This window comes from Chlorocebus sabaeus, chromosome 1, assembly GCF_047675955.1.
Source record: "Chlorocebus sabaeus isolate Y175 chromosome 1, mChlSab1.0.hap1, whole genome shotgun sequence".
Taxonomy (NCBI): Eukaryota; Metazoa; Chordata; class Mammalia; order Primates; family Cercopithecidae; genus Chlorocebus; species Chlorocebus sabaeus.
In genome coordinates, this window is record NC_132904.1 from 57,485,979 (window position 1) to 57,498,879 (window position 12,901).

Here is a 12,901-nt window from a genome sequence, read left to right on the forward strand (position 1 = left end):
CGAAGAGCAGCTGTAGAATGCATAGCCTATTGTGGTACCATGAGGGACTAAATACCAACCCCATGAAGTCCTCAAGCAGGGGCCTTCACCCCTTTCCCAGGACCTTCATGCTCTCCTTTCTTTTTCCAGTTGTGATTTATAGATGTGTTTTTCTCTATTTGGGAAAAAGTCTCAGAATTAGCTTAAATGGGCCAGAGACAGTGGCTGATGTCTGTAATCCCAGAACTTTGGGAGGCTGAGGTGGGTGGATCGCTTGAGCCCAGGAGTACAGGACTAGCCTGGGCAACATGGTAAAATCCCATCTCTACAAAAACAAAAACAAAACAAAACAAACAAAAAACCCAAAAATACAAAAATTAACCAGGCGTGGTGATGGGTGCCTGTAGTCCCAGCTACTCGGGAGGCTGAGGTAGGAGAATCACTTGAACCCAGGAGGTGGAGGCTGCAGTGAGCTTAGATGGCACCACTGCACTCCAGCCTGGGTGACAGAGCAAGAATCTGTCTCAAAAAAAAAAAAAAAAAAAAAAAATTAGCTTAAACATTGGGATGTTGTATGGAATATACACATCTAATAGGTTGAACAGAACTTGATTTTGAAAAGTCAGTTAAATATGTGCTAATTTTAGAAAATGTATTGTCTTACAGCTTGCTTTTTTTTTCTCAGTGAGAGAAAGAGACAGAGACAAAGGCCCTTAAATGTGTGTGTTTGAAAAGAGGATACAAGATAAGAAACTTTCTTTTATCCTTAAAGGTTTAGAGGCTTTTATTGGTATGTTATTAATAATATTAACATTTTTGGTACTATTCCAACTATTAGCTTTTCATCTCAAAGATACTCACAATGTCAAAACAAATAAAACCTATTAGCTGAATTCATTGTCTCTCATCTGTGTATCTGCTGTTCTCTATACACTGTGGCTGATAGTAGGCCATGGCATATATCTCTCAACCATACTGTTAGCATTGGGCCTTTGTGTGACTTAGAAACAGAAGCCTCCTCCAGGTAAATTCACCACTCGGTGAGTGGAGAGAAAGCTGATTTCAAGCTGACTTTAGCTTCACACATCTCCTCAGCCTGGCACCCTAGTGAAGAAATCACCTGCAAGACAGTGTGCTGGGGCCCTGGGGAAACAGCTCTTTGGGGAGGTATCAGGGGCCTTAGGTTATTAAAGGTAATGCCCAGGTCCTATCTCAGAATGACAGGCTGTGTTATTCTGCATAACCATGTAAAATGTGTTTCCCGTAGGCAGTTTCCTATTCTCAGACACAATTATGATATTAGATGGATGTTTCTTTCCCTGGCTATAGAATTTTCAATTTCAGTTACTTGCATTGTCTTATAATTCACTTGTGTTATCCCCAGCCCTGAGGAAATCTTCATTAAATGCTACAGTCTGGCATTTGCATGCTTTGGGGAAATGGGGAAAGGGGCTGTATCTGTGCTTGGGATAGGATAGGGGGATAAGGCAGGGAGAAGATGGTGGCTGGGAGAAGCAGCTGAAAGCCTCTAAAGATGGCCATAGAGAAGCCTGGAGTGCAGCGGGGAGCAGAAATGGTAAGCATCATCTGGAATCATGACAAGCATAAAAGACCATTCCTCAGGCCACCGCAGAGACATATTGGAGGAAGAAATCAACGAAGGGCTAGAGCGAAAGGGTGAGGACTCAGGGTATTTGAGTATTAAAATGAAGGGTGATTCTGGGAGCTGGAGGCTTAGAATCTCATCAAGGGCTGGAAATCAGGTAGGTAGCAAGGAAAGGAAAGAAAAAGGACTGGGGAGTAGCAATGTCAGAAAAGGGGCAACTTACCTGGACTTAGGGATTGGTGTCCTGCCCTGTGGGGAAGCTAAGCCCTTTTGGCCAGCTGGGAGCCTCTGGCCTGTCAAAGCAGAGGAGACCGCAGAGGGTGCCTGCTGAAGGAGACTGGGCTTAAGGCCTCTTCCCTGGTGCTTCTGAGGAGGGAGAGTGAGATCTGAACTTAGGGGCCATGCCCTCTGCGCCCTGGCCTGTCTCCCTTTCGACCTCCTCTCCTACAACTCTACCTCTCGTTGCTCATGGTCCTGGCCACGCCCGCCTCCTCTCTACTTCTGGACAGGCCTCCCTGGTCCTTGCTCCAGAGCTGTGTGCTGGCCATCTGCTCCGTGATGGAAACGCACTTCTCAGGCCTTTGCTTGGCTGTCTGCTTCTGGTCAGTCAGGGAAAGTGTCATTTTCTCAGGGCCTACCCCAGCTACCCAGGACAAAGGAGTGCCCCATCACTGCTGTCACATCTTGCTGTTGTATTTGCATCCTCCAGCTTGTGATGACCTATTTTCTGTTCAACTGGATTCAGTTTGCCTGTCTCCCTCCATCAGAATGCAACCTCCATGGCGCAGGGGTCCCCACTGCCTTGCTGAACACCTTATTCCCAGTGTTGGGAATAGCATGCGGCATATGGCGGGGCGCAATAAACACTGGCTGAATGAATGTGTGCATGCTAGAGACCAGGACAACTGAAGATGGTCATGGGAACTGATGATAGATAAGCCAATGGCTGGCTCTTAGGGGTTAGGGAAACACTTTGGAGTATCTTCCCAGCTTGCACTCACAGTACCCACTCCTCCCCATAGTGGGCACACCACCATGTCTGGCTAATTTTTGTTATTTTTTTGTAGAGATGGAGGTCTTAGTATGTTTCCCAGGCTGGTCTAGAACTCCTGAGCTCAAGCAATCCATCCACCTTAGCCTCCCAAAGTGCTGGGAGTACAGGTATGAGCCACTGTGCCTGGCCTTATTTTATTCTTCAAAGGAGTTTCAGGGCTGGGCATGGTGGCTCACACCTGTAATCCCAGCACTTTGGGAGGCTGAGGCATGGGGATCACCTCAGGTTGGGGGTTCAAGACCAGCCTGACCAACATGAAGAAACCCTGTCTCTACCGCAAATACAAAATTAGTCAGGCGTAGTGGCGCATGCCTGTAATCCCAGCTACTTGGGAGGCTGAGGCAGGAGAATCGCTTGAACCTGGGAGGTGAAGGTTGCGGTGAGCTGAGATCATACCATTGCACTTCAGCCTGGGCAACAAAAGCGAAACTTCATCTCATAAAAAGGAGTTTGAGTTAGGTTTTCTGTTCCTAGAAACCTAAAGCATTCTACTTGACTCAGGGTGTGATAACTGTCCCATTCAAAGCTCTCTGGGCAACTGGCTCCATTGCTATCTTGTATGGAATTTATGCTCTGCTCTAAGGACTAGTCTCTCTGAAAGGACTATGGGTAAGGCAACAACAAAAACAAAAGCACTCGGGAAGAGAGGGGGACTTTCAGAGCTGTCCTAATGGATAGACCAGGAGCAACATGTCGAAGCCCCAGTGAGATCATTTTGACTGTGTAGAAGCAAAACTTTGTCAAAAATTAGAACTTCTTTAGAATAGCCTCTCAAGACATCGCACAAGAAGATGGGAAAAGATTGCCTTTGAAATGGGCCCAACTTACATACCCATACCTCTGTGGAAAGAAGCAGTGGATAGAGTCAGAGAGTAGCTTTTCTGAGTGAGCAGAACTGCAGGGAACAGAATCAGGAGTGAGAAGGCCTCTGGGAGCCAGGACATTCTTATCTAATACTTGAGGCCAATGTGGCAACAAGCAGAAGTGCTTATGAGTAGATTTTCTAGATGTTAATTACTTAAGATTATTATGCTTTTGATTTATTTCACATTTGAATTTGATTTCTTATCATTGTTTGTTTTGTTTCCTCAGTGTGTGTGTGTGTTTTGAAATATAAACCTGTAATGCTGTCAGTTCTGTCTTACTCAGTGACCCTTGATTGCTCATTCACATTTTAAAATTAACAACTGGGTATTTTGTATATATTTTCTCTGCTTTCGTGTGTGCAGACTGATTTTCTAGCTATCTCCTTCTCTAGAGTTGGGATCCAACCAGCAGCAATGTCAGATTTGTTGTTGTTGGTTATGAGGTACATGCTAGTCCCTTGCAAGAAACAATTTCAGGCACAGCTGGATCCAGAGGTTCAGACAGTGTCATCAGGACTCATTATCACCTTCTCCACTTCTCAAGTATGCCTTCTTTTGTTTCACTCCATCCTGGAGTGCAGTCTATTATTTTGATGGTCAGATAGCAGCCAGCAACTCCACATTTATATCCTCACAGCTTCAAGTCCAGTGGAAAGGTGTGACTTTTCCTGATAGTTCCAACAAAATTCCTGGGCCTAAATTGGGTCACACACTCACCCTGAACCAATCCCTGAATGTGATGATTGGGCTTAAGCCTGGGGAGATGCAAAGATGCTCCTGGAGCTGAAGATGTGGATACCTCTACCCAAACTACATGGTTAGAGGGGGAAGAGGGGATGAGTCTTCAAAGGAAAATGTGGTTCTTTTATCTGAAGAGGAGAAGAAAAGCTGCATAAGCAAAGTCATACATTTTCACTTCAGGCCTTTTCAAGCTAAGATAACGAGGGAAAATTATGTTCTGCTTTGGAGGAATAAAATCTTTGCAACTATAAAATTTAGTCTTAACAGAATGCAACATTTAAAACACATCTGTGGGAAAACCACACAGAACATAGCATGACTTCTAAAGTAAAAAAGAGTATTCCATTAACTTTCAGAGTTTTAAAAACAAAGGGCATTCTGTTAATAAATTTTACTACATATTATTCAGTGCATGTCCTACTGGGTTTAGAAATTGTGGTTATTTTGAAGCATTTGATTAGGTGGGGAGGAAACATCAGAAGCAAAACAGCTGAAAGTACATTAGCAAAAAACCTACATCCCAAATTATTTGGGAATGTGAAGTCATAAAGGATGATGAATCAGTGCCAGCAGGATGGAAACAAAATAATTTTCTTTAAAATTCTAAGGCATTGTTCTAGTTTTAATTGTCAAGTGAGCTGAATAATAACAGCTGAGAAGGAAAAGTCATTTAAAACCAGCATTACTGTGTGATCCCTACACTGACCATGCCAGAAACTGGTTGTGCTCTGATTGGCATAGCTGTGGCTTCAAAGCTGCTTGACCAGCGCAGAAGCGAGGTTGAGAGGTTTGCTGACATGTGTCGGCATATGTAAAACTTTTTCCAGGGAGAGGGCAAGAGAAAAAAGAAAAGTTAAACTGGAACTCCAATAGGTTATGAGATTCATCTTGATGATAAAACAATGAAGAGAGAAAGCCTTTCCTAACAGGTGGAGAGAAGTAAGTCCACATTTGCACCCGAATAAGCTTGGTAGCTATGCCCAACAAGCACTGAGATGGAGGAACACTGTGAGTTTAAATCTGCATTTAGTCAGCTTTTGTTACAATAACAACCCCCAAATCTTAGTTGCTTACAACAATACATGCTAATTTCTTGCTGATGAGTTTGTGGTTGGCTGCAGCTCTGCCAGACAGGTAGAGATCTACTTCTGCATTGTCTTGTTCCAGGACCAAGCTGAAGAAGCCCGTTTTCCAGGGCATGTTATTCCCATGACAGATGCTAAAAGTTCAAGGGGGTGAATAGAAACATGTGGAACTGGCATGTTATCATCCGTTCACATTCTGTTGATTGAAGCGAATCACAGGCCCGAGTCCTAAGTCATTGGAGTCAAGACCCTGACAAGAGTGTGGTGGGGCATATAACAATGAAGAAATAATACCATCTACCTTAATCTGACAGCTCGGCCAGTTATTTGTCTCATGATGTTGGATGAATTAGTTAAGCCTCAGTTTCTTTTATCTGGGGAGACAAAACTGTTTACTTCACAGGGTGACAGCTAAACTAGGGATGCTTGTACAGCGCTGAGCACAGTGGCCTGGATAGAGTAGAAAATCTCACATTGGATTGTTATTCATTGGAGGGATCATATTACAGGCAAAGCATGCCACCTTGGGAGGAGTGGCATCCTGACTGGCATCAGGGAGAAGGCAGACAGGAGTTGAGAACTTAGCTGGGCACAGGGGAGGGTATGGTAGTGGGGCAGGCAGGAGAGGGTTTAAGGTGGAGGGAAGAGCAGGGGCCCACCAGACCCAGTGCTCACAAACACTGGGGAATGGATGAATAAATGGGTACATGAGGAGAAACAGTTCAGGCCCTCTCTCAAACAACTCCAGGAGAACAGCTGGTCTGAGGATGACTGTGGCTTTATTTTCTAGGACAGCCTGGTCACCTTGCTTCCTCTGGGTGAAGCAGACTTTGCCCCTTGAGATCAAACCTGGCAGGCTGTACTTTCCACACCCCCAGTCCAGTTGCCTCTCTTGTCTCTACTATCATCATATCCTGCCCCGTACTTCCCCTTCTCCAAACCAGTCCTCCACTTCCACTGTCTCCAGCCCTCCTCTGGTGTTCCATGCCTACCTCCCCTACATCCTTAATCCTTTATGTAAGCTTTCTATCCACTTTCGCACTTCAACTGAATCCTGGTTCTCCTTTGAAGTCACAACACTTTCTTTGTAGCACCCTCAAGAGGCCTTTTAGTCCCTCACATTCCATGCATCTATGTATCTCAGGGTGGCCTGGCAAGGTTGTCACTTTTGCTCCTTGTTTTTTTTTTTGTTTGTTTGTTTGTTTTTTTTTGATATGGAGTCTCACTCTGTTGTCCAGGCTGGCTCACTGCAACTGTTGCCTCCTGGGTTCAAGCGATTCTTGTGCCTCAGCCTTCTGAGTAGCTGGGATTATAGGCACCCACCACCACGCCCAGCTAATTTTTGTACTTTTAGTAGAGATAGGGTTTTGCCATGTTGTCTAGGCCGGTCTCAAACTCCTGGTTTCAAGTGACCCTCCCACCTCGGTCTCCCAAAGTGCTGGGATTACAGGTGTGAGCCACCATGCCTGGGCTCTTTGGCTCCTTGATGCCTTTGCTTCTCCACTTTCTCATAACCCTCTGAGTCTTGGCTTCTCCTCCCTGGTTCCATCAGCAACACCCTTGGCCACCCTCCTTCATTCTGTGAAGACTAACCCCCTGCTGCTCCCAGTTTTCCTTTCCACCTCAAGCCCTGAATCTGCCCCACCCCAGTCAACTGGGCCTGGCAGCCATCTCATCCTTAGTGCTGACCCATCCACTGTGAAGCCACGACTGAAAAGGGGGGTTCAGGTCTCTGGGGAAGCTGGAGAGACCCTGCCCCTCCCTCATTGTGCCTGCTAAAGAATTACATTTGAAGGCCTATGAAAAGTGAGTTATTTTGAGATAATTCTTTTTGCTCTGTAGAGCAGGGTTTGCCACTTTTTCAAACTATTTCAGTATGTCTGGAAAGCAGAACCACACATCATACAACATTGGAGACACAGGGGGCACAGTTGCCATTTTCAGCACAGATTGATGTGCATAATCGTAGCGTGAAATTGCAATAAATAAAGCACAGTCATCTTGCTAAAGCGGCACACTCACAGAGGATGCTGTCGTCCTTGGAGCAGGAGGTGTGTGCTGCTACCCTGTTCCGCCTTGAGGTGAGCTGCAGCAGGGATTTGGAGCCCTGAACAGAGAAGATCTGCATGAGGTGCCTGTATCCACACTGTTTTTAGCAGGTGCCATCAAAGGCAATGATGTTTTCCCCAAGTCTCAAGCCAGATCCCTGAACCTGAGTATGGCACCCTCTCACTGTAAAGGCTGCATTCAGAATAAATCTCAGATAGAACCAGATGGCTCTGAAGCCCTTCGGAGAGAAGGCCTCCCGATTTCTCCTCAGTTTCACAAAGTCACTAGATTGTCTCAACAATATTTGGGATATTTGTGAAATATCCCAAAGTTCACGGGACCCCAAGCCCAGTGGTAATTCTTTCCTTGCAGACTGTCAAGGCTTTGCTTAAAGCCCCTCCAGAGAGGTAGAGCTCATGCTGTTAAGCAAAACATGAGATGCTGTTGGTGAGGGTGTTTTTCATTTAGCTTTTTAGAGTGTAGACGTTTGAATGTGCAATCTTCTGAAACCATACAATGATTGTCAATGAAGGATCTCTAATTTGTGAGTCTGGAATGAGTTTGCACACTTCATGCAGAGCACATGGGAAGCTGAGCCCACCCTCTTGATCTCATTCAGCCAACACTGAGCACCTAGTTGTGTGCTGGGGCCTACACAATGGTCTCAGGATTCAGAGATGAATGAGATACAGTATCTGTTTTCAAGGAACTCATAGTTTATTCAGGAAAACCAACACAAAATTACAAAATAGCATTATGGGAGCTATCACAAAGAGATATATACAGAGAAAAGGTTATCTGTATGTTGAGTTCAAAGGAAGTAAATGTTTGTGAGGGAGCTTTGTGTAGCTATCACAGACAAAGAGAACAGTACATGCAAAAGCAAAGTGACACCGCAAAGCAGTGCTGCCAGGGTCCTAGAAGTGGTCTGTGTGCTGGGGCTGGGGCATAAAATGTTCAGAGGCAGTGACTGGCTATGCCTCCAGATAGAGAGGAGCCAGGTTGTGAAGGCCTCTGTGTGCCCTCTAAGGAACTTGGGTTCTAACCTATAAAAGGAAGCCAGGGAGAGCCAGAGAGAAATACAGAGAATTGGAGTAAGGTACCAAGGTGAGTCGTGAAGGGGGCTGGCAGTTCCCTGAGGTATTCACTATGGCACAGGAAGGTGGCCACATCTGTCCCTGCTCAGAGAATCAGTGATACAAGGGCAAGATTGATCAGACTCTGAATCGGACAGTTCCAGAACACTGGAAAGCCTTAGTGGTCCATCAGACAGAGTGACCTCACCAGCTCTGCAGACACACACACTTCCATTTGCCAAACTGCAAATACTGAAGCTAAAGGGCACCAGGATGCATGCCTCTGGGCCCTGAAGTGGACAGCCCTGGTGATGCTGGTGTGTCCCATGCTTCTCTCCCAAGCTCCCCTCAGGGATTGGGTCCTCACTGCCTAGTGGATCATTCATTATTCAGCAGTGATTGCAGGAGGCCTGCGGAGCTGACCAGGGACCAAAGTGGGCTCACAGACAGAAAGGCAGGGCAGGAACAACCTACCCACATTCTTCAGGAGGAGGGGAAGAGAAGCAAGGAGAAATGAGGGTACTAGTCTTCCGCTTCTGGAGAGGGAGCTTGTTGGTGTCACCTCCTGCTTCCCCTTGAGGGAGTCAAGGCAGAGGGGCTGGAGGGATGGCCAGGGAGGGCTTTTTCTTCCCTTGCTCTGGGAAGCGCTAGGATCTAGGTTCTTAAAAGACCATCCTGTGGTGCCTGTGGTACCACATGCTAATGTTTGGGATCGAGAAGTTGTTATGTTGTCACTGGCTCCAGAGATCACTGGACAGGAGGACCAGCCCAAGAGTAAGCCCTCTTGAGAGTTCTCAAAGCAGGAAAATCAGTGTTTCTGGCCAAGACTCCATAAACCTCATGAAGCCTGGTTTCTCCTTTAATAATAATGCTACTAATAATAGCCAATATCCATTGAGCAAACATTAGGTATTAGGCACTCTTGTAAGTGTTCTGCATTTATTAACTTATTTAATTCTTACAACTCTCAGAGGTGTTTAAAAATTAGTCTTCACTGTACAGTCCTTCCAACGATAACTATGATTATCCTTGAACACAGAGACTTGATACTCCAGCTCCATGATTTCAGCAGTTGGGAGCTTCTCATTTCCTTTGCAGCCCTTGGCTCGGCGATAGGCACAACTATAAGGTCAAGTGGGTATTTTCCAGGCAAATCTGGCACGTGGACTTGATGCTGTGCCTGAGGCTGGTTCCCAGCTTGGGGTTCCCACATAGAGGCTGCTTATGCCAGGGCAAAAGCCAGCCTTGTGACCAGTTCTATGCCAGCTACAAGAACTGGGTTTTTTAGTAACTTCAGCACAGGAACCATGTGCTGTGGGCAGTAGGGTAGGATGGTTTGAGCCCAAACACCAGCCAGAGGACTAGTGCAGCCATCTGGAAGAGTCAGCTCACAAAGACGAGACTTCCCCACGGCCCCACTGTATAGACAGTGCCTCTGGGATTCCAGTATTAGGCATAGTCTGAAGAGGATTCAGCCCAAGCCTCCTGTCTATTAGAAAAAGTGTCTCCCTGGCTGAAGGAGGCCAGGAAGCAGTTGCATCCCTGTGGGCCATCTTCTCAGATGCTGCTTTGTGTGGTGTAGTAAAAAACAAAAGTGACTTAGGTCAGAAACTTGAGGCATGACTATGTCCCACTGTCAGCCAGTGAAAGCCCATCAGAAAGAGAGAAAAGGCTGGTTGGAAGTGTAGGAGGAGAGCAGGCATAATCATGGGGCCAGTAGTGCAGCAAGGTTTTTGGAGAAGCACCAGGGCTGGAGCCATGAGAGGGCAGGGTCAGAGAGGAGGGGTGCAGAGGGGGACTGCAGTCAGAGGCTCCCAGGGGACCATCCCCAAGGGAAGTCAAGGTCAGAGAGAGCAGAGAGCGCCCGTGGAGTCCGAGGCTGGACAGCGAAGCTCAGGGGCAGCCCCAGCCCATGCCACATGTGCTTTCAGAGGCCCTAGTTCCCGCTGAAGCACATTTTTGGACATTTGATTTCTCCCTTCTGCTTCTCTTCTTTTCTTTTGCATACATGTATGTTAAATAATATCAATTATCAAAGTTTACCTAGCATCCATTAAGTTCTAGATGCTGTGTTAAACATGTTACATTCATTTTTTCACTTAAGTCTCACACAACTCCCTGAGGTAGGATCTATTGTTGTGTTGCTAAAGAGTAGAATAACCTGAGGTTTAGAGGAATTTAGAAACTTGCTCAAGGACATACAGCTCAAAAATGGCAAAGCCAGAATATGAAGCCAGCTCCAGCACTCATGCTTTTAAATACCACACTGTCTCCTGGGTTCCCAAAGTGAAAAGACCCCATCCCGGCTTTGATAAGCGGATGACGGCCCAGGGCCCTAGCAGAATCCCAGCAGGGGAAGACTCTCCTGGAAGCTCCTTGGCAAAACAAGTCACCTTCTAGTCTGTCCCCAGCCACTGACCTCTAAGTCCCAGTGCTAATCCTGCTTTGGAAAATCACAAACTACATGGGAGATCAAAGGCAAAGTCCCAGCTCCCTCCTATCAATCCATCCCTGCTTGGCCCTTTATGTGGTGCAGGCCCCCAGGGAGGCAGCAACCACAAGCCAGGAGACACTCTTGGCTCTGCTTTCATAGAGAAAACCTCCATTGGCTATGGAAATTGGGCAATTTTTCACTTAAAACCATCTGAAAACAAAATTCAGTGCCTTCAAAATTATATATTCACAGAACATTTCCAGACTCTGGAATAGGATTAGATGGTAATGATTTAATTGATGGTTAAGTGTGTAGATAAAATGAATATGCTGAATTCTTTCCGTAATTATCCCTCCAAGGAGCCCCAGCAGCTGTAATTACTGTCTGAGGCCAAAATTACAAACCAGCTGTAGTTTTAAGCAAAATACATTGCAGCCTCCACTGGATCGCTGAGGAAAAGTCGGTCCCTACCAGCACAGAGGCCCACTAGGACCCATCAAAAAGGGAGCACAGCCCTTAAAGAAGTGTATTCCCAAACCTCAGGGAATGTGTTCTCGCAGCATTGTTCTACATCCTGGTGCTTCACTGTCACTGCACGCTGCTCTCTCGTTGCAGCTGGAAACCCTTCTTCCTCCCCTAGGAAGATCAGTTCATACTGATCTCTCATCCTGAGGACCAGAGAGCAGACTGAGCAAAAAAAGGCACTATTAAATCTCAGCCCAGGGAGGATGGGGGAGCCCTCGTGGGCCTGCAGGGAGACTGGCAGTCTCACTACAACTCAGAGTCTGTACCCTTTTGGTAGCCAATAGGCCAAATTAGGTTCTAAATCTACTTTTGGCTATAGTAATCTGGGATGGCTGATTCCACTGATCAAATGAATCCAATCATGACCAAATTCTCTGTAGAAGCTAAGCTCCTCCCTGAATAGTTATGCAAAATCCATGCATTCATTCAACAACCATCACAGAATTATGGAGTACCTCCTATGTGCCAGGTACTATGTGAAGGATTGGGTATACAATGACAAATAGAGCAGATATGGCTCCTGCACTATTGGACTGTGGCTCTTGAATTATCCTTCACTTGACTTGGATCCTGCCAACAGTCCTGTCTGGGACACTAGGATCTGCATCTTTAGATGAGGTGGTTGGGTAGAAGAGAGTTTCAGGATGAAGTGGGCATGCTGCAGGTGAAGAACGGAGCACGTGAGCTGCTGATTTCAGCTGAGCTGGCTGGAGACACTGGCCTTGGCTCCCAGGAGCTTTGTCTGCTCTGCAGCCTCTTTCATGCATTCAGCACTTCCTGAGGTGCCTACTGTGTGCACAGACTGTGCCCTCTGTGGTTCACTCCTTTACCCCCTAAAACATGGACATCATGCCCTATCCTTGTTGTGTGGAGCTCTTGCTAGGTATGACTAAGACAGAATACAGTACCAGGTAACACCATAACTGTTATTAAACAATCTCTATTATTTTCTTATGTCTATTTCCTCAGCCAGATTGTAAATTCTGTGGGGGATGGGACCAGCATTTCCCCATTATACCTCCAGTGCCGGGTAGGGTGCTTTGCACTTGCTCAGAAATATTCGGTTTAAAATAAATTCTCTAACTCCACTTCCAAAGGGGAAGCCGGGGGATTCCTTTTCAGGTGAAGGTGTTAGGCAGTGGGGACTGCAGAACAATGAGCAAATCGAGACTTCCACAAGGGCACAGCAGAATCCACTCATTCCCATTCAAAAAGTCCTCTCATTCTCATTCCTTCTTTCATTCTCATTCTCATTCATTCATTCATTTATTCTCTCTCTCTCTCCTTTTCTCTCTCTCTCTCTCATTTTCCTCCTGGAAGACAGGTGCCATGTATTTTTATCACTGAATCCTCAGTGTCTGGACATCGCGTGGTACAGAGGGCCCCTAAATAAGTGTTTATTGAATCGACGTATCAATGAACCCATTAGAGTCCTGAAGAGTTACCTGCAGTGATGTCAATGGCCAGGGGAGGGCAGCAAAGGGCA

At 46.2% G+C, this 12,901-nt stretch overlaps 1 protein-coding gene across 4 annotated transcripts in view; it reads right to left on the minus strand.

Annotated features, from left to right (window-relative positions):
* SYT9 (synaptotagmin 9) overlaps positions 1–12,901 on the minus strand; it is a 221,877-nt gene that overhangs the window by 13,032 nt on the left and 195,944 nt on the right. For 2 of the 4 annotated variants that reach the window (XM_008008133.3, XM_008008160.3), the window contains one exon: positions 7,354–7,438. The exons of the other annotated variants lie outside the window; for them this stretch is intronic. In XM_008008133.3, coding sequence (XP_008006324.2) covers positions 7,354–7,438 — 85 coding nt within the window. The remainder of the gene's footprint in view (positions 1–7,353; positions 7,439–12,901) is intronic. 4 annotated transcript variants of the gene reach the window in all.